The following is a 23,056-nucleotide window of genomic DNA, read 5'->3' on the forward strand; positions in this document are numbered from 1 at the left end:
CCTTGCTTGTCTTGCGTTAATGCACTGGGCATGCAGCAGTAGTGACAACAGTTAACATGCAGTGAATTTAAACACACATACATGCCAAAGTAAGTCAGGGATCAACAGAAGGATTTAAGCCAGTTCAATCATAAAGACCTTGCGTGAGCCACTAAAGATAACAATGGAAACGTTTGCCCTTGATGAGATTTCCCCAATATTGCACTTAGAAACATAGAAAATAGGTGCAGGAGTAGGCCATTAGGCCCTTCGAGCCTGCACCGCCATTCGATATGATCATGGCTGATCATCCAACTCAGTATTCCATCCCTGCCTTCTCTCCATACCACCTTATCCCTTTAGCCACTAATTAGCCTGCATTAATAGCAAATACTGTAAGACTTGCTGTTTTTGCATGAAAATTTTGTTCAAAAGGGATTCGCGAAGTGCACTTGCATGACCCCTGCTACCCAGAGGGTAGAATATCCAAGTGCAAATGCTTCACAAATATTGGTTGCAGCCTTACCTTTTTGGATCCATTAATTTGTAGATCTTCCCACTGTGTACTTGCGTCACACTTTTACTGCTCGCTACAACATAGATCTCACCTGCAAACACAAATTGGAAAATGCTCAATTATTAGTCCTGCGCAGTCTGATATTATTATCTTTAAATGCATCAATTTGTACCACTTTGAAAATATTTCAGTGTTTCTGTTCCCTCAAAAACTAACTTAATTTTATGTAGACTAAAATGTCAAAACAGCTATTACTAACACGAACAATTATTAAATGGCTAAAAATCAAAATCTGTTTTTAAATGGTTTAATTTGCAATAATAGTATTGAAATAAAGTATATACACCAATGGAAGGAAAATTGGACAAAAAAAGTGTGAACAGCAATATCTGGAAAGTTTTATAAAGAAGAAAAAATAAGGAGAAAGCAAAGGTTCTGTAATGTTCTGATAAAGACACTCTTCGTTAATATATATGATTTAGACCAGAGCCTGAAAATATGTTGTTTTGGGTACATTACATAAATGGAATTTGTTAGAAATAGAAGCTGACATGCCCATAATTATGCAATGAGGTCATCATGCTAAAGAGCAATTCACAGCTGCTTCAAGTGGACTAATCTGTGAAATCAAAACGTAGTGGGCAATTATTTTCAGCAGATACATATGTGATGATTCACCACATCATAAAACTTGTAAAAATCTGCCAAGCACTGACATGGTCCATTAATTCTTGATCTCATTCCAGAATAAAATATTCTGCAATATGATCTCACTATACTTTCACAAATTATGTGCAAACTGATGAAGGTTGCAAAATACAACAATCGCAATGCCTGAAAACAAGTTTGCAGTGCATAAAACATGTTGCAAGGATGTTTGTGTCACCCATAAAAGTAGGATTCTCTTGTTTGACAGGATTCTGGCACAGCTTGGCCATGGTGGAAGTTTCCCTTGTTTCAAAGCAACACCCTTATCTGAGATGAATTGATTTTTCATTGATGAAATTGAATCCCCAGTCTCTACATATGGGCCAGATAGCAGGCATGATGAATGGTTGAAGCAAATCCAAAATTGCAGAGTGTATATCAATAAGGACATAAGGAATATGAGTAGAATTAGGCCATTCAGCCCATCAAGTCTACGTAATTCAATCATGGCTGATCTATCTCCCCCTCCTAGCCCCATGCTCCTGCCTTCTCTCCATAACCTCTGACACCCGTACTTATCAAGAATCTATCTATCTCTGCCGTAAAAATATCCACTAACGTGGCTGCTACAGCCTTCTGTGGCACAGAATTCCACAGATTCACCACCCCCTGACTAAACAATAGTATGGAATATGTGGCATATTGGGAGGCAAGTAGTCTTATAAGGCCATATTTTAATAAATACATGATTAGAGGTATCAAAATGTTTTGCTGCTGTTAGCACTTTTTTTCTGATTGATTGTTAGATCACAATGTAAAACTCTAAGAATTTCATTTTTGAACTTTGAATTATGGAGATTTTTTTTCCATTTAATGTGCCCACCAAAAAAAGAAATTGCCAAGCAGCAATTCTGTTTATTTGATTAAGTTCATTTCCAGTAAACGAGAACAGATATTTCACAGCAATAATTGTCACAAACATTAGGGTCATTCATTACCTAACTCATCTTCTCCGAATCCCAAAACCATTCCTGAGATCTGACCGCTATGTGAGTTTTTGCACGTCGTGCCACTGCCAAGGCACAAAGCTCGTTCTTGCCACTGTTTGTTCAAAGAACTTTGTTGAAGGCTCATCAGTTGCCTGAAATCAGATGTAAAAAATATGGGTCATTACAGATGAACTTATCAAGTATTTTGAGTGCAGCCCCCTCAATCTTACATGGACTTCTGAAACAACTCTGAAAAATTTCTATGATGCCTTTAAACTTTTACTCTTTGGCACAAGGAAATTTGAACGATGTTAAATCACTCGACAGCTATAAATTCGTACTAGTTAGGAATTAAACTTAATCACAGCAATGTCAAACAGATCATGTTAATAACTGCACTAACAAAACATAAGTGATTCCCAATCCAAACCCAAAGAGTCATGTCAACAAATGAGGCACAAATAAGTCTGCTTACATTACAACATAGTGCTAATTCATCTGTGCAACTGGGTATTAATTTACACGCCACCTCTTTCAGCTGTGTTTATACCAATTGTTTCTATACACCAATGTGCACATGAGTTGTCATCCCTTGAAACCTAAATCATGAATTCCTCTGGTAATTGCAAAATGCATTGGAAATCCGTATCTTTAATTGCAAGAATAAACACAATAATTTTAATCAGATGTATTTAATTGTATTCTAAATTTCACTGGCGCTCTGCAAATATTAAAGACCATTACAATCATTTTTTTGTTTAACTGCCAACTGCATCAATACATGGTTGCAAGGGCTGCTGAGTGTCATGAAAACTTTCAAGCCAATTTCAATTCCACAGGTGTTCTCACCTACACAGTATTGGGTTGAAGCCATCCAAAAGCCAGATCTTGGGTGGTAAGTTTTTTTGAACACATTCAGAGCAGTTTTTATGGTTCCTTCGTGTTTATATTGGCAGCATTATATAGTTATGAGATCAATACTACTATTATACTGGCACAAAGGTGCAAGTATAAACAAAGACGCCCAGATCCTTTGAATAACTGCTACAACTTGAAGAACACATGCTTGGAAAACGGAATAGTTGTGAAAGCAAAAAGCATAACATTTGCACCCAAATAATCCAAAAGACGTACAATGGAACATTAAGCAAACATTATTTTATCCAATGGACTTAAACTGAGAAATAAATATCGAAATCTGGATCAAGTGTAACTACACTCTATAATTGTTACAAACAAGGTTGCAGTTATTGACGGAGAGTAAAATCATTGGCATAATTTACACTTTCTCCACTTGGCGATAATCCAATGGTGCTAACTGTTAAAGAACCCCCCTGCTGCTCAGACCCAGATTACCGACCTTCCTCCTAAATCATGGCTCCTCCCTCGTATCCCCAATCATTAAACTTCCCTTTCTCTTATCTCAATCTTGATCACCAGAACCACTCTGTTTCGTATAGAGATACACCGCGGAAACTGGCCCTTTGGCCTCATCGACCGGCGATCCCCGCACATTGACACTACCCTACACACACTAGGGACAATTTACATTTTATTATTTACACCAAACCAATAAATAGCCCTGTCCCACGGTGCGAGTTCATTCCAAGAGCTCTCCCAAGTTTAAAAAAAATCAAACTCGTGGTAAGCACGGAGAATGAACGTAGCAGGTACGTCGGAGCTCGGGGATGTCTCTTAGCGCTAACGGCAGGTACTCGGGAAGACTCGCTAAAGGCAGGTAAGCACGGGAAGACTTGTGAAGATTTTTCAACATGATGAAAAATGTCCACGAGAGCCCCGAGTACCGACGAGTGGCCATTATCGTAAATCTCCGAGTTCGAATCAGGGCAAACTTGGGAGAACTCTTGGAATGAACTCGTACCGTGGGACAGGGGTTTAACCTCCAATCCTGTACGTCTTTGGAGTGTGGGAAGAAACCGAAGATCTCAGAGAAAATCCATGCAGGTAACGGGGAGAACGTACAAACTCCGTGCAGACAGCACCCGTAGTCAGGATCTAACCCGGGTCTCTGGCGCTGTAACCACTGTGCAGCCCTAAAGATTCCACTTCCAAAGGTCCTACTATATCAGCTTTTCTAACCTCCTGCCTATTGTCAGACCCTGGACAGGAAATAGAAAAGCATAGGATATTCCGGACCTGCATGTTTGTGGCCTTGGGCTTATTGCTTTTCCCTGCTTGGACCATATTGTTTGCAATTCCATTCACCCGCCAGCCTTGTTAATGTCCCCTCACAACACATGGCAGGAGAGACAAAAGCTTAAGGCAGGCACTGAGCCTGGAATAGAAAATAAGGACATAAATAGTGGCAAAAAACACCCTCTTCATTGTTAGATTTACCATGGAGGAATTTTCTGCAGTGAGATGAAATCTTATCTGAGCAGATGACATGAACCCTGCAAAGCCTACCTCACAAACATCTGGGGACAAGCAACCACATTGGGAGAACGGTCCCACAGACCCGTCAGTCTGACAAAACCATGCATGCAGAATAACGTAGGAAGGAACTGCAGATAGAAACATAGAAAATAGGTGCAGGAGTAGGCCATTCGGCCCTTCGAGCCTGCACCGCCATTCGATATGATCATGACTGATCATCCAACTCAGTATCCCATTCCTGCCTTCTCTCCATACCCCCTGATCCCTTTAGCCACAAGGGCCATATCTAACTTCCACTTAAATATAGCCAATGAACTGGCCTCAACTACCTTCTGTGGCAGAGAATTCCACAGATTCACCACTCTCTGTGTAAAAAATGATTTTCTCTTCTCGGTCCTAAAAGACTTCCCTCTTATCCTTAAACTGTGACCCCTAGTTCTGGACTTCCCCAATATCGGGAACAATCTTCCTGCATCTAGCCTGTCCAACCCCTTAAGAATTTTGTAAGTTTCTATAAGATCCCCCCTCAATCTTCTAAATTCTAGCGAGTACAAGCCGAGTCTATCCAGTCTTTCTTCATATGAAAGTCCTGCCATCCCAGGAATCCCAGATGCTGGTTTAAACCAAAGAAAGACGCAACATGCTGGAGTAACTCAGCGGGAACTGGCAGCACCTTTGGATGGAACAGTGGTTCTTAACCCGGGGGGTCGGGACCCCCATGGGGGGTTGTTTGGGGCTTTACTGGGGGACGTGGTCATAAATATCATATCCATTTGTTGAGCCCATTTTTAGGAACCTAACAAAGGTACATACCACATACAGTATTTTGTTTGCGTATGCGCGTACGTATGCCAAAAAGGTTAAGAACCACTGGGATACAAGGAATGAGTGACGTTTTGGGTCGAAAAGTGTGAAGAAGGGTCTCGACCCGAAACGTCACCCATTCCTTCTATCCAGAGATGCTGTGTGGCCCGCTGAGTTGCTCACAGAATAATATCTGACAATTGTGCCCAACTCCTCAGTCACAATCCTTAGGTACGTCTGTCCCACCAGCAGGGGCAGCGTATTGAGATATAGTTAGGAGAGTGTGGTATTGAGAGTATTTTACATTGCTTTCGGACCCTACCACGTATCACGACTGCAGGTCAAATAGGGGCAACAAAACCTCCTCCAGATTACTTTTTAATGTCCTCCACCTGCTACTGAATCAGTGTTCTTTGCCAACACATGGAAAGAGCACTGAAGGTACCAAGAACAAAGTACCAACTGAAGGCCCTTCGAGCCTGCACCGCCATTCAATATGATCATGGCTGATCATCCAACTCAGTATCCTGTACCTGCCTTCTCTCCATACCCGCTGATCCCTTTAGCCACAAGGGCCACATCTAACTCCCTCTTAAATATAGCCAATGAACTGGCCTCAACTACCTTCTGTGGCAGAGAGTTCCAGAGATTCACCACTCTCTGCGTGAAATTTTTTTTTCTCATCTCGGTCCTAAAGGATTTCCCCCTTATCCTTAAACTGTGACCCCTTGTCCTGGACTTCCCCAACATCGGGAACAATCTTCCTGCATCTAGCCTGTCCAACCCCCTAAGAATTTTGCAAGTTTCTATAAGATCCCCCCTCAATCTTCTAAATTCAAGTGAGTACAAGCCGAGTCGATCCAGTCTTTCTTCATATGAAAGACTGGCCTTGTCCCACATCCCCCAAAAAACAGATCAAAAATAAATAGTTGTATGTAAGAGACACAGATAAATAACTGCACCAATTATTCCTGACATGGATATTGCTGTGAACATCTGAATTGACATCAATGGCAGCATATTACTGCATTTGTGTTGAACAAAATTGGTGAAAAATACTGCTGAGGGATTTCATGGTACATGAAAACTTCCCATTGTGTTCAATTAGTAGTGATGTCTGTTTACTAGTAACCAAGTGGACAGAGAGTGGTGAGTCTGTGGAATTCTCTGCCTCAGAGGGCGGTGGGGGCAGGTTCTCTGGATGCTTTCAAGAAAGAGCTAGATAGGGCTCTTAAAAATAGCGGAGTCAGGGGAGATGGGGAGAAGGCAGGAATGGGGTACCGATTGGGGATGATCAGCCATGATCACATTGAATGGTGGTGCTGGCTCGAAGGGCCGAATGACATACTCCTGCACTTATTGTCTATTGGACATTTATGTGGCTGTTCAACTTAACTTTGCCGTAGCAAATGTCAAAAGGACTTCAGCATTCACAACATCAGGTAGAGACACTCCTACATATACTACTTGTAAACAACCATTCCTTATTCTATGTTCCTTAGAGCAAGTACAACTTTCAAAGCACATGCTGAAAAAAGCACTCTCAACCTCATGATTGCTGTTTCTGAGAAAGGAAAAGAATATCCAGTGGTAACCCAGTTTGCAAAACGCAATACAAAATCATTCACTTCACAGAGATAGTCAAAATCATACTATGTGGCTCAGCATCCAAGAGTGAATAATTGCCCCTGCATTCCATAAAGCAGCATGGAAGCCAGGTGCAAAAAGATATGAGAAAATATGACCAGACCTACAGTAATCTTAAAGAGCTATTTGGCTTATCAATTTTTCTATGGTGAAAAGTAAATAGCTCGGCTGTGAAGGCAGACTTTAGAGATGCTTAAAAGAATTAGCTTGCTATTAACGTTCCATAAAGTTTGTTAAAATTGGTATGAGACTGGAATTATTTATAGGGCAAATAAATGCCACATTACTGAATTGGGTTTTTACGACAAACTGATAATTTCATGATAATTATTATATTGATGCCAACATTTCCATTAAAGCAATTTATTTAATTAATTTTCTGAATTTAAATTCATTAACTGCTGTAGTGGGATTTTGAATTCATTCACCAGATCACTAGTCCAGGGATCCAGATGACCACTTCCATAACATGACTTCAATATTACCTTGTGCTAAATTCCATTTATTTCAAACTATTACATTCTCAAACTACAACAGTGGGATTTGAACTCACATTCTCTGAATTATTCAGGCAGAGAAATGGTCCCCTGATAATTCCCCCACAACCTATGATACATTCAGTCAACTGATATAAATATTGTGGCATGCGAAATTAACATTTCATCCAAGCTCTTAAAAAAAAACAGCTGAATTTTGGAACAAGCAGTCAGTGGAAGTGGTAAAGACGGGTACACGAATTGGAAGGGTTTTGAGGGATATGCGCAAAGCTCAAGCAAATGAGGCTAGCGACTCTGTCAGCGTGGATATGACTCCAACACATTCAACCTTTCTTGTCAATGCTGGTCAAACATAAATCTATTTGGGTAACTCCCACTTCACAGCTCCCCTAGGTTACTGCTTTTCAAATAATCATCTGGGCATCTTTTTAACATAAAGGTCTTCACCTTTACTAGCCTTTCAGACAGTGGGTTTCACACCACTTACAGATATTTGCATGGAGATTTTCTTAACAACTCAACTCAAAACTTTGTAACATGAAATTATATCTGCTAGTTATCAATCTTTTAGTCAGGGGAGCTCGGACCTTCCTGTTCTTTTTCTCCAAGACTCTTATAGGTTTTGTAGAGTTCAATTTCAGCTCTTCTGAGATCTCTACATTTTGAAGAAAACTAATTCAGTCTCTGCATCACTGCGTGGGGATGTCGGAGGAACGTTGGCCCCCAGGTATGCAACATGTAGGCCCGCAGGCATGTGGATAGAAACATAGAAAATAGGTGCAGGAGTAGGCCATTCAGCTCTTCGAGCCTGCACCACCATTCAATATGATCATGGCTGATCATCCAACTCAGTATCCTGTACCTGCCTTGTCTCCATACCCCCTGATCCCTTTAGCCACAAGGGCCACATCTAACTCCCTCTTAAATATAGCCAATGAACTGGCCTCTACTACCTTCTGTGGCAGAGAGGTCCAGAAATTCACCACTCTCTGTGTGAAAAATGTTTTTCTCATCTCGGTCCTAAAGGATTTCCCCTCTATCCTTAAGCTGTGACCCCTTGTCCTGGACTTCCCCAACATCGGGAACATCGGATACGCCCTAGCGTCCATCAACCAGCTCTCAGCAATGGGTCAAATAGCACGACATGGTCTTGTGGATAAGGTTCAGGAGAACCAAGTACTGGAGCTGGAGTCCTTACAGGTGGTCAGCTGATTCCTCGTGCATTCACCTTCCAGCAACTCCTGCGACCAAGTAGGCCCCAGATATTCCCCTGGAATCAGTCTATCGGGTCGAGAGGGGAATGCAGATGCTGGGCAAGTCTGTGTTTTCAATTATCCGCCCAGTCTTGCGGCCAATCAAATGGAGATGATGCTTCATCCTTGCTGATCACAGCGAGGAAAGAAAATCATGGGAAGTTGCAGTTACCGGTTACAGGTCTAAATGGAATGGCACAGGGAGTCCGACAATGGGAAGGATCATCAGGTCCTACTGGTTAGCTATTGCCCGCCTCAACCTGGGCAGCGCCCAGTCAATAAGGTATGTCTGAGGTCCGGGGGAGGTGGATAAAGGACCTCCAGTGGGTATGAAGCACCACGGCAGCATGGGGTTCAAGACCCATGCAGGCCAAGCGTCAATGCCACAAAATGATCAACAGCAACATGCTCCTCAATCCAACAACCAGAGACAACTTCACCTGTGGATGCTGTGGGAGGGTCAGCCTGGCAAGGATAGACCTAGTCAGCCACAGCAGGAAATGCAACCACAGATGAAACATTTCCCGCTCCGAGCAGGACAACATCAAAGCCACCATCATCTCTCGCAGTTGGACAGATGGCAACTACAACAAGATTACTATGGTTAAAATTGGCTTTTTGGTTAAGATAGCTTGATAATTAGTGATTATGGCGAAGTTTACCATGAATAATTTGTTCACTTCATACAACTAAACATTACCCTTTCAACAGCAGAAAATTAACAAAATGCACTTGCTGGAAAATTGAAATTGTAGCAGAAAATGCTGGAAAGACACAGGCAAAATAAACACGTTATTGACAAAGGTAACTCCTCATCCTGCTGGACTCCAAAGAATAAGCTAGCCTACCTTATCTCTCCCTATAGCTTGGGCCCTAAAGTTCTGGCAACATCCTCAAAAATCTTCTCTGCATCCTTCGTGCTTAAAAGATTTACGGCCTGTCATGATGGTGCTTTCCTACGCTAAGCCATGCCCCTTGATTCCACTAATAGACAAAAATCTTAATGTGTCTTGAAAATACTCAGTTACTAAGCCTTGGGAAGAGAGTTCCAAAGATCTATTACCCTCTAATTGAACAATTATCTTTAATACAGTCATAAATGCTTTTGTGATCTTCTAATTATAAAGAGAATCAAGGGACATGGTAGTGGTGCGGGGAACTGGTGTCGAGGAAAATGTTCAGTCATGGTCTTATTGAGCAACAGAGCAATCGTAAGGGTCCAAGAGGCCGACTACTGCATTGATTCCTTATGCCCCTGTCCCACTTAGGAAACCTGAATGGAAACCTGCGGTTCCCGGAGGTTGCAGGTGGTTGCCGGAGGTTGCAGGTAGTGGAAGCAGGTAGTGAGACTGACAAAAACCTCCGGGGACCACATGGAAACCTTGGGTGGGGCGCAAAGTCTCCAGAGGTTTCCGTTCAGGTTTCCTAAGTGGGACAGGGGCATAATGTTCTTAGTTTGAAATAGTGACACTGGTTCTAAACATCTCAGGCAGGGAAAATAGTCCATTTTATGTTCCCCCTGTTAAGTGGGTGATATAATTCGGGGGAGATGATGGGAATATGAGGAAAATAAAGTGGGATTGATGTAGCATTAATGTAAATAGGTTCTTGGTGGTGAGTGCGATGTAGTAGCTTTAAGTATCAACTTGCTTTGGACATCAGGTAATAGTTTTGCTTCAACTACTTTATCAATTTCTTTAATCTTCAAAAACAGTTCCATCAGATCATTTGTACAAATGAGAGCACAAGCCGAGTCAGTGTAGTCTATTCTCATAGTTTAATTATTTTAGCCCTGGTATAATTCAGATGAACATACTCTTCTTTGCCCAATGAACCTAGAAGATTCTTCATCACTGAAGTGATTTTTATTTGCTCGCAACATTTAGTTCAGTGGCAAACAAATACCAGCTAACTGTGTGGATGACTTCATGGAAAATTATTAGACATACCCATTTCGATCTCCGAAAATGTAGTTTCCAAATAGTCTTCTGGACTGGCATCCTCTGTATATGAAGCCGCCTACTAAAGGACTGTGGCTAGACGATTTAAATTCAATTGCTGGAGGCTCTATTTCTGGAAGGCAAAAACTAGCATTTAAAATGACAAGAAATGTTAGCCAAATGATACACATATCAGAAATACAATTGCTTTTCCTGGATTCTCCGTGTAATGTTTGAGGGTAGGATCATTCTCTAATGTACTGTTTGTAATTTTAACAATAACAAAGAAGTTATAATCTTTTTTAACATTTCCAGTACATCAATGTCAAATTTACGAGCAGCTGTTCAAAAATATAATTATGCTTTGAGATTTGCAATTACCATAATCTTTTCCCCTTGTTATCTTGATTATTCTTCCTGATGACTTATTCCAAGTATTTGACTCTGAACAAAGTATGGTCAGATTGCCAGTGGAGTCTCTAAGATGGTGATCCACTGCGCACCTAAGTAAAAGCAAGGAGTGATTAAAGAGCACGACTGACAAATAAGATAATAATTCAAAACATCTTTACTGTGAGTAATATAATCCATTAAAAGTCAAGAAACTGGTGCAAACAATACATTGAACAATTCAACATTTTTCTCTTTTAGCTTTTGACTTCTTATTTTTTACGTGGTGCTACTTTTCAAGGATTTCTTAAGAAAAGGTTTCAAATACGTTTGCCGTTAGGAAATGGAGATTTAGCAATTTCAATTTGTTCAAATGATATCCTGGCATTGCATGGTATACTTTACAATTGAACTGAAGTGTGGAACCAGAAGGATATTTTTGGAGCATTGTATAATTTAGCAAGACCCTTCTCTATTCCTGATATTATACTGAAACCTGTCGATACTGGTTGTGGCTCGGAAGAATAGGGAAATTGAAACTCTCTCAATCTAAAATAATAAAAGGTAGTTAGGCTTTCACAAAATGCCCATTCCCATTAATGAATCTAAAACACTCCAACCTTTTGGCGTACGGGGATGGCTGGTCCGTGTGGACTAGGTGGGCCGAAGGTCCTGTTTCCGCACAGTATCTCTAAACTAAACAATACCACATTTCCTTTCCTAATGAAGAATCTTTTTATTTCCTGGACTTCAGGGATTTAAAAAAAAAAAGCATTTCAACGGTGGCAATCTTGTGAGCTTCTTATTCCCACCAGCTGTTGTGATCGGAAGATCCAACAGTTGAATGTGTTGTTCTTCTGAGCTCTCCATTGAGCTCATCATTCCAGCTGCCAACCCTTGTGTCAGTAGATAGTTCCTGTCAGTAGTTCTCAGGGAGTGAGTGCTGCCATGTATTGGGTGAAATGATGGTAAGCTTTGGTGTTGGTGAGACCCTTATAATAGAGGTTGTGAAGGTGAGGATGGGTCTGGCTGCAGTAGTCCTTGGAAACATCGGTAGGTGCGAGCAAATCTGTTTAAGTGCAAAGCTGGGAATGGGTGGAAATAATAATAATAATAATAATAATAATAATAAATTTTATTTATGGGTGCCTTTCAAGAGTCTCAAGGACACCTTACAAAAATTTAGCAGGTAGAGGAAAAACATGTAAGAGGAATGAAATAAATAGTAGAGACATGACTGGTACACAAAGTAAAGACAGAATTCAATTCAAAACACAATATGAGGCAATTAATGCACAGATGAAAAGGGAGGGGGACGTGGGGCTAAGGATAGGCAGAAGTGAAGAGATGGGTCTTGAGGCGGGACTGGAAGATGGTGAGGGACACAGAATTGCGGATCAGTTGGGGGAGGGAGTTCCAGAGCCTGGGAGCTGCTCTGGAGAAAGCTCTGTCCCCAAAACTGCGGAGGTTGGACTTGTGGATGGAGAGGAGACCGGCTGATGTGGATCTGAGGGACCGTGAGGGTTGGTAGGGGGAGAGGAGGTCAGTGAGATATGGGGGGGGCAGATGGTGGAGGGCTTTGTAGGTGAGGATCAGGATTTTGTAGGTGATCCGGTGGGAGATGGGAAGCCAGTGAAGTTGTTTGAGGACTGGAGTGATGTGATGCCAGGATTTGGTGTGGGAATATGTGAGTGCAACAGTAAGAACTCAGATATTTTGGGAGACGGGTCCATATACAGTAAGCAATCAAATCAAGTAAATCTGTTGTTAGTATTTCAGGCTGGAATGTTTGAATGCAGAGGACCAGAATGTTTAAAATTAAATGTGAAAATTCTAAGCCATCTATATTTAAACACTTGTTAACGTGAATGTGAACATTGGTTCACATTTTCATCTCAAAAAAATAATTGTGAAGTTATTTAACTGTAATAGCAAAACAACAGATTGCTCTTGTACTTAGTTGAAGGTACTTGTGCAGATTACGTGTTTGGAATTGGATTTTAACCTGCAATCTGCTAAAACAGTTCACTAACACTATTGAACAACTACATTTACTGATGTTCATTTATGATAAAATAGAGGCTGGTTTAATGGGCCAAAAATAAGAAGGAAACGAGTACAAATCACTGCATGCTAATTCATGAACCTTAATTGAATTAAAAAAGATTTGTACATAAAAAAAGCTATTCTCTAAAGGTCGTCATAAATATGCAGACTGTGAAAATTTAATTGTTACTAGACCAAGTGCAGACCCGTTGGGTCTGTTCCCGCAATGCGCGGTTGCAGGGGAGGGGGCGGCCTGAGGCGTCACACACACACACTAACCACCCCACACACACACACACCAACCACTCCCATTGATATTATATTAAGAAGGGAGGGAGGAGAGGGGTAGGGCCGCCCAGCAGCCGTCGGCCTCAGAGTGAGCGTCAGCTTCATGGCCTTGCATCCTCGGCGCGTCAGACCCCGAGTACGGGGGGGGGGGGGAGGGGTGGAGTGGGCGGGCGATGACATCCACCCACATACACACACACACACACACAGAGTTTTAATAGTATATAGATTCTGATGTCCATTAGAAAGAGATATCTGCTACATTTACACTTTATGACTTTATATTTGACAATACGATTTACCAAAATTGGAAACTACTACAAATAGATCTTTAAAATTGTTAAAAGTATGTTTCAGGGGGCATTTGAAACAATGATTGCCATGTAAACTGGCACACTAGGGACCATTGAAAAATGAAATACATCACAGCATAATAAGAGTCTGGTTATCTCAGCAAACAATACTTTGATTTAGATGGCTTCTATTTTGGTTCAAATATTATTTTATATTTTACATTAATCTTTGAGCTGTGCCATTCATCCAGAAAGCAATGACAGATTTTATTACCGCTGCTGATGGATGAAAACAAATTTATTCTACTTCTTTCAAGTACCAATTAAATATCTTTGAGATGTGATCAATGTGGCAAATCTACGTGGTTGATTCTTAACGGTTTATCTTTTTATTCAATTTAATGCTAAATGTAGATCAGGTCCTTTGGCCTATAATGTCCGTATCGAACATAATGCCAAATTGAATTCATCTTATCTGCATGCACATGATCCATATCCCTCCATTTCATCCCTGTGCCTATCTAAAAGTCTCTTAAATACCACCACAGAATCTGCCTCTACCACCATCTTTGCCAGTGTATTTCAGGAATTCACCACTCTCTGTTTTGAAATATCACCCTGCACATCTTCTATAAACGTTGTCCTTCTCACCTTAAAGCTATGACTAGACATCTCCACCCTGGAAAATGTTCTGACTGCCTACCCTATTTATGCCTCTCACCATTTTATATACTTCTGTAAGGCTTCCTCTGTAAGGCTTCTGTAAGGCTTCCTCTATATACTTCCTCAACCTCTGATATTCCAGAGGAAAAAATCCAAATTTGTCAACCTCTCCTTAGAGGCAATTTCCTCTAATTTTTAATTTAGCCGAGAGAGATACAGCACAGAAACAGGCCCTTCGGCCCACCGAATCCATGCCGACCAACCATCCTGGCATATATTCACACTATCCTACTAATTTTGGCAGCATCCTGGTAAAACTCCTCTCCATTCCCCATTATTCTTGTAGTGGGCGACAAGAACTGCACAAAATACTCCAAATGCGGCGCAACCATTGTCTTATAAAGCTGCACCATGACTCCCTGACTATTATACTCAATGCCCCAACCAATGAAGGGAAGCATACCATCGTCTTCTCTATCACTATCTACTTGTGTTGTCACTCTCAGAAAGATTTGGACTTGGACTCCATAGTCCCACTGTAAATCAATGTTGATCTATATCCCGCTATATACTATAACAGCCTACCTCAATGTCCACAACTCCACCAATTTCGGTGTCATCTGCAAACTTGACTAATCAACCCATCTACATTTATGTCCAAGTCGTTTATATATATCACAAACAATGAAGGTCCCACCAGAGTTCCCTGTGGAACTCCACTGGACACAGATCTCCAGCCAGAATAATACCCTTCCACCATAACCCTCAGTCTTCTATGAGGAAACCAGTTCTTAATTCAAACGACTAAGTCATCATGGATCCTGTGCATCTTAATCTTCTGGATCAGTCTACCATGGGGCACTTTATCAAATGCCTTACTAAAATCTATGTAGACCCCTTCCACTTCCCTACCCTCATCAAAAGCATTTAATTGCTATATGTACCGAAAAAGGAACATTAAAACTCTTATTAGCAGCAGCTTAACAGTTCTGTAAACACATAGGTAACATAATAAACAAAAGAAAATTCAATACATTAAAATAAAATAATATTAGTGCAAAACAAAAGCCCAAAGTCACTAGTGCAATCAAGACAGTTCATTGTTTCGTCAATGTTTGTAGCATAGTGCTCCTTCATTGATCAACTCCTCAAAAAATCACAATCAAGTTTTGAAGGCATGATGTCTCACCGACAAAGCCTTGCTGACTGTTCCTCAGTAGCCCATACTCTTTTGAATCAGAGTAAATGCTATCCCAAAGAATCCTCTCCAATAGTTTCCCTACCACTGACATGATGCTCACTGATCTATAGTTTCTGCGATCACATTGGCTACTCTACAGTCATCCGGGACTGGAGAGGTACCAAAAGCCCCTGCATTCTATTCTCTGGGCACGCTACCCTCTTGCCGGGACCTGATGGTATCCCCGGTCGAGTTCTCAAAACCTGTGCAGACCCCCTGGCAGGGGTTTTGAGGACATTTTGAATCTCTCACTGCTGAGGTCTGAGGTTCCCCCCTGCTTTAAGAGGGCATCATTAATACTGGTGCCCAAGAAGAGTAAGGTGATGTGCCTCAATGACTATCGACCAGTGGTACTAACATCTGTGGTGATGAAGTGCTTGGAGAGGTTGGTTATGGTGCATATCAACAACTAACTCAATAAGAACCTCGACCCACTAGTTTGCCCACCGTCACAATAGGTCCATTGAGGATGCGATCTCACTGGCTCTCCACTCCACACTGGACCACTTGGACAATAAATCCACTTACATCAGGCTGTTGTTTATAGACTACAGCTCGGCGTTCAATACCATCATCCCCTCTAAGTTGGTTACGAAGGGCCTGGCCAAGCTGGCCATCCGCGAGTCACGGCGCCAGACGGTGGAGGGCTCTACCCGAGCCGGCTGCCTGCCCCTTTTCCGGGGATACGTCCGTGCCCGGGTGCGGATGGAAAGGGAATACGCCCTGTCTACGGGCACCCTGAGGGAGTTCCGCGACCGCTGGGCACCGAGGGGGGTTGAATGTATCCTTGACAAGGATTGTAATATAGTTGTTTAGCAGTTGATTAGCATATTTGTTGATCTTGTATTATGGTGGTGTTTTGTTTTATTGTATTGTAAATACAATTTTAATATTTGAATAAATATTTTTGATTTAAAAAAAAAAAAAAAAAAAAAAAAAAAGTTGGTTACGAAGGGCCTGGCCAAGCTGGCCATCCACGAGTCACGGCGCCAGACGGTGGAGGGCTCTACCCGAGCCGGCTGCCTGCCCCTTTTCCGGGGATACGTCCGTGCCCGGGTGCGGATGGAAAGGGAATACGCCCTGTCTACGGGCACCCTGAGGGAGTTCCGGGACCGCTGGGCACCGAGGGGGGTTGAATGTATCCTTGACAAGGATTGCAATATAATTGTTTAGCAGTTGCTTAGCATATTTGTTCGTCTTGTATTATGGTGGTGTTTTGTTTTATTGTATTGTCAATACTATTTTAATATGTGAATAAATATTTTTGATTTAAAAAAAAAAAAAAAAAAAAAAAAAAAAAAGCTGGTTACGAAACTCACGGAACTGGGTCTCTGCGCATCCCTCTGCAATTGGATCCTCGACTTCCTCATCCACAGACCACAGTCCATTCGAATTGGCAGAAACACTTCATCCTCAGTAACAATCAGTACGGGAGCACCTCAAGGCTGTGTGCTCAGCCCCTTGCTATACTCACTCTATACTCATGACTGTGTAGCCGGACACAGTGCAAACTCCATTTTCAAGTTCGCTGACGACACCACCGTTGTGGGACGAATTACAAATGGTGATGAGTCAGAGTGTAGAAGTGAGACCGACTGACCATATGGTGCCAGCACAACACCTGGCTCTCAATATCAGCAAAACCAAAGAACTGATTGTGGACTTTGGAAGAGGAAGGACGAGGACACATAATCCTGTTTACATCAATGGGACGATGGTGGAGAGAGCCAAAAATGTCAAATTCCTGCCGTGAATATTTCCGACGAACTTTCCTGGACACAGCACACTCATGCAATCATAAAGAAAGCACATCAGCGCCTCTGCTTCCTGAGAAGATTACGGAGATTCGGTATGTCAAAGGAGATTCTCTTGAACTTCTGCAGGTGCACAGTAGAGAGCATACTGACTGCTTGCTGACCTTTGGGGGAACGGGTTGCGTTGAGGGAACAGGTGAGTTGTGGAATATTGCGTTGGGGGATGGGTTGCGTTGGGGGGACCAGGCCTCCCTTGTGACTGGGACCCAAAGGGTCCCACTTAGTCTAGTTATTTATTATGATTACATATTGTGTTGTGCTGCAGTAAGTAAGAATTTCATTGTTCTATCTGGGACATATAACAATAAAACACTCTTGACTCCCTTAATAGTTTAGTTTTGTTTACTTTAGAGATACAGTGACTCCGCGTCGACCGGTGATTCCCGTACACGAGTACTACTCTACACACCAAGGACAATTGACAATTTTTACCGAATTTTACCAAATTAACCTACAAAAACCTGTATGTCTTTAGAAACCCATGCGGTCATGAGGAGAAGGTACAGGCTCCATACAGACAGAACCCGTAGTCAGGATCAAACCCGGGTCTCTGGCGTTGTAAGGCAGCAACTCTACTGCTGGGCCACCATGTTACCTAATCCAATAACCTGGGATAGATCCCATCAGGCCCTGGGGTTTTATCCACCATAATGCTCTTTAAGATCACCAACACCTCCTCCTTCTTGATCTCAACCTGCCCTAAACAATGACAAAATAGAAACATAATTTCTCTCTCAAGACGCCTTGCCTTACATCCAGATTAAATGACCAACAATTTTCTGACACTTCCTTCAAAAGAGATTAATTTCATATTAGCATCTTTATATTAGCACCAGCATTAAAAGAATAGCCTTGTTTCTGATAATTTTTAAAGGATAGTGACAAGGCCATTGATCACCACTGACTCAAGTCCCTGGTTTAGGGGTGTTCCTTAAATGATCCATCAGCAGTGTATGTGAAGACTGGTCATGTGGTCTACAGATTCTCTCGCTCGCTCCATAGATGCTGCTGCACCCGCTGAGTTTCTCCAGCATTTTTGTCTACCTACAGATTCTCTCGCTGACCACACACCATCAGAAGGCAGAAATTATTTGAGGTATCTTGGCAGATGCATGAAATGAAGGAAAATTAATAGCAATGGAGACATTGGGATATGTGTCCCAAAATACCAGAGGATTGTAGTACAGTGCTAAATAATACAGTTTTTGAGAAGCTCTAATTGACAAACTCTGTCATGAAGGTTTCTGGACATACAAGAGATCAAGTACTTCACTGATGTAATGAGCCTGGGCCTGCTAAAGCTGCAATAGTTGGCTGATGCAGTGCCAAGATTAGTAGGGAAGGGGTTAGAAAATAGCATAAACATTTAGTGTGTATGTGTTATCTAAAATTAGTGCAGTTCGTTTTAGTGAAAATCCAGAATGTTCAAAAAGTTGAGAATGTTTCAAAGCACAAAATACAATCTTTTAACTAGATTCAGGTTTTGTGGGGACAAAAAACAGTCATTTAGCCCATTGAGTTAAGTGAACTGTCGGGGCAAGGGGTCATCTATTTTAATACCAACCAATACTTAATAACCTGAATGATCACATTCCAAACTAAGGAAAAATCATCTTCTTCCTAAGCTTTATATAAAAGGTGAAAAGAGATGGAATATTTGTTTTCGATGCTGAACCAGGTTTTCATGCCCACACTTTTTATTTTCCAAATAGCAAATTAAATGTTATAATTTCCCCTGTTTCATGCAGACAAAAAGTTGGTGGAATCTATTCTGAATAGGTCTAGATTGTCATTCTTGGTTCCAGCTATTGCCCCCTTCTCTTGTCCCTAATGCCGTCAAACCGTTTACCAGCATCCAGTCCTGGGTGCATTGTAATTCCAGCAGTTAGGGGAAGAATGAAGCCATTATCTTTGGCCTTTATGACAGCTTTATGCTTCCATTACCTACACTCAAGAAACTCAATCTAGATCATCTATAACATTTACAGTAAATCTCCAATAATCTTCTACATGACAATTTGGAAATCCCAATGACTCAGCACCTGAGTCAATGGACAATGTTTGCCATTCTCCCTTCCCACTCGCAGTGGCCCTGGCTCCCATTCTACCTCCTGGGGCATTGGGCCGAACACTCTTTGCTTCAGCCATGGCCCCTTTTTACTTACTGTGTGCCCAGACCTCAAGCTCCATTTCGATTCATTAGACCCCAGTTAAAGCATGCCCTTTTCACTTACCATTCAGTTCAGTTTAGTTTATTGTCACGTGTGCCAAGGTACAGTGAAAAGCTTTTTGTTGCGTGCCAACCAGTCAGCAGAAAGACAATACATGATTACAATCGATCCATTTACAGTTTACAGATGCATGATAAGGGAATAACGTTTAGCGCAATGTAAAGCCAGCAAAGTCCAAGAGGAGTTTAAGAAGATCATAGTCAAAGTAAGAAATGTTGCTGTAGGAATAGAGATTTAAGAGTGTGGAGCGGTTGTAATACGAGTTTGTAGATCAGCTTCCGTGGCTAGCGCACAAATATTCGCCTGGGTTATGCGCCATCTTGGTGAAACCGGGGCACTAGTTCCTGTGCTCCCTTTAAACCTATCTGGCTCACTATATAGAGATACAAGGTACAAGGTACAAGATATATTTATTTGTCATTTATAGGTTATTATATTTCTGTTTCTATTATATTTCTAAAAAAAGTTAATTAAAAGCGTGTTTCAGTTGGAATAGAAATACCAACTAATAGCCTGGTGAATCTGTTAGTCCAACAGCACTAAAGTCCTGAATGTGCCAGATTATCAGCGTTATATTGTACTTAGTTATTCGCCGAGCCTACTCCACATCACCTACTTTCCACAACTACAAACTCTAATGGACAAGGGCTTCAGGTGCATGGGGACACCATTTTTCTGGTGTCAGCATGCTTCCCTCGAAGCCACACAACAATCTGACTTGAAAATCTGCCATCATTTCTTCAAAATTAAATACATTGTGAAAAAAAACAATCTTCAGCCTGAGTCTCATTCATTCATTTCAGTTCTGCTGCCAAAAAATACTGATTTATTTAATAGTCATCTTTAGGGTTAATTAACAATATGCTAATGTGACATTTTTATATAAGCCATCCTCTATAAACCACAACCCCCCGCAAAACTATGTTGATTTTATCCAGTTGGCCAACATGCACTGTTCACCTATCATCTCAGTGCTCATTAACAAATATTGTTCTTCTTGCCCAACAAGTTAAATTTAATATTCTCATCTCGCTCCCTTATGGTCACACCCTTTCTTATTCTTGCAACCTTCTCTAGTCCTACATCCTCTGAGAACTCCACAATCCTCCAATTCTGATCACTTGTGCATTCCGCAGCCCCCCCATATTGCTTTCAATCATATCAGGTCATCCTGTAGGTTGTTTGAACTTCTTAACTCTATTAAAAATCAATGAACTACACAATCTGGAAATCTGAAATAAAATAGAAAATATTGAAAAAGCTGCTTGTCAGTTAGTATTTATGGACAGAGAAACAAAGTTAACATTTCAGGTTAATGACCCTTTATTATCTTTACGGCAACTTGACAACTTATGTTGATGTTACACGTCTCACAGAAACATCAGTCGTCCAAAGCACACATGTGACATATGTTATAGTATGTGTGAGTTAAAATGCAAAAATAGTGCAATGGGTCTTAAAAATGTCTGATTCACCTCCACCCCACAGCAGAAACTGGGCTATGTCAATGGAACTGCTGCACTACAATGCTGAGAACTATATTCTGCACTCCGTATGCCGCCCTTTGCTCTATCTATCATACTTGAGTTTGACTTGATAGTGTTAATGTATAGTATTATCTGAACTGACTGGAAAACAAAGATCTTCACTGAACCTCAGTACATGAGGCAATAACAAACTTAAACCCTTACTAAGCTACTATAACTAGCAAGGATGAAGATGGATATAATTCCAAAAATTGCAATCAACATGTTATGCTCCAGTGTAGAACTGACCTGTTATATTTCCAAACTGCACACATTTTATATTTGGAGTATAGAAATAGCATTTAGTTTAGTTTAGAGGTACAGCGTGGAACCAGGCCTTTCCGCCTACTGAGTCCACGGTAACCAGCGATCTCCCATACACTAGGTCTATCCTACATGCTAGGATCAATTTACAGAAGCTAATTAACCTACAACCCTGCACATCTTTGGAATGTAAGAGAAAATTGGAGCACCCGGAGAAACCTACGCAGACAGAGGGAGAAGGTGCCGGTCACCAATGCTATAAGGCAGCAGCTCTGCACCTGCGCCACCCAATTTTTGTTAATATTACGCTATTAATGACTTGACTAATTCAATTAAAATACAAGAGCTTCAATTTACAGGACCCATTAAATATTTGGTCAATGCAATATTTGGACTTTGGGGGGGTTTAGATCAGGGCTGCCAACTCTCACGCATTGAGCGTGAGAATCATGCATTTCGCCAAATTCTCACGCTCTCACACGGATCACAAATTTCTCACGCTCTGTCGTGAGAAATTATCGGCATGGATCAGGCTGCGGCTCAGTGCATCCTGGAGGACAACCAGTGGCTGTTGGAAGTAAATACCAAGCACTGGGTAGAAACGGTGGAAGATAATGGCCTTCAAATGGGGGTGGTTGGAGAAAGCATCCTGCTTGCCTGCTAGATTTTCACTTACTGTAACTGCAGGAAAAATGTTCCCGATGTTGGTGGAGTTCAGAACCAGGGGTCACAGTTTAAGAATAAAGGGGGGGGGGGGCAGTTAGGACTGAGGTGAGGACAAACTTTCTTCACGCAGAGAGTTGTAAATCAGTGAATTCTCTGTCACAGAAGGCAGTGCAGGCCAATTCACTGGATGTTTTCAAGAGAGTTACATTTAACTCTTGGGGCTAGCGAAATCAAGGGATATGGGGGAAAAACAGGAAAGAGGTACTGATTTTAGATGAATAACCATGATCATATTGAATGGCAGTGCTGGCTCGAAGGGCCTAACGGCCTATTCCTGCACCTATTTTCTATGTTTCTATGCTTGAGTATATGGCAATAAAACTCGACCACTTGATTTTGAAGCATTCATGCTTGGTGGAGGTATAATGTAGTCATAGAGTGATACAGTGTGAAAACAGGCCCTTCAACCAACCACGTAATGAATATCATCCATTCCGGAGGTTTTATTTTTCTGATGCCATTTAAACTTCACTTGGATTTCAATCACTTCAATGTAAAAGTAATTGTTAAAAACAAGGAAGCCAATGGATGTAGCAAATTTTGTTATAAAAATTTTGTTACACAAAATTTGGTCTGTGAAGTGCCCCATAAAAGATTACCGCATTAGATAAGTACCTGTGGACTTGAACGTAATAGGTTAAGTTCAGGGGGGCAGATATGGGGCTTTATGTTTGGGCCAGATATATTGTCATTGCAGAGGGGCTAGGAGCAAGGCCAAGTGTGCATCCAGAGTCAAGGTCTGGAATAGTACTAGGTGCGCAGTCAAAGCTGGGACAATGGGAGTGTTCAGCACTGGGAACCTAAGCAGGAAAACAGCTATAATCAGGGTAGAATAGGGGGCCAGGTGTAAGGCTGGACTCAGGGTCAGGAATGAGAGAAGGTATGCAACTGGAGTCAGAGTCAG

The 23,056-nt window shown here is 41.5% G+C and overlaps 1 protein-coding gene across 4 annotated transcripts in view; it reads right to left on the reverse strand.

Annotated features, from left to right (window-relative positions):
- LOC116971164 (hedgehog interacting protein) overlaps positions 1 to 23,056 on the reverse strand; it is a 138,794-nt gene that overhangs the window by 35,869 nt on the left and 79,869 nt on the right. For all 4 annotated transcript variants that reach the window (XM_033018138.1, XM_033018131.1, XM_033018124.1 and 1 more), the window contains exons 8-11: positions 11,053 to 11,174; positions 10,681 to 10,804; positions 2,143 to 2,285; positions 506 to 587 (exon numbers count right to left, since the gene is read on the reverse strand). In XM_033018138.1, the coding sequence (XP_032874029.1) occupies positions 506 to 587; positions 2,143 to 2,285; positions 10,681 to 10,804; positions 11,053 to 11,174 (471 nt within the window). The remainder of the gene's footprint in view (positions 1 to 505; positions 588 to 2,142; positions 2,286 to 10,680; positions 10,805 to 11,052; positions 11,175 to 23,056) is intronic.

Source organism: Amblyraja radiata, chromosome 1, assembly GCF_010909765.2.
Source record: "Amblyraja radiata isolate CabotCenter1 chromosome 1, sAmbRad1.1.pri, whole genome shotgun sequence".
NCBI lineage: Eukaryota > Metazoa > Chordata > Chondrichthyes > Rajiformes > Rajidae > Amblyraja > Amblyraja radiata.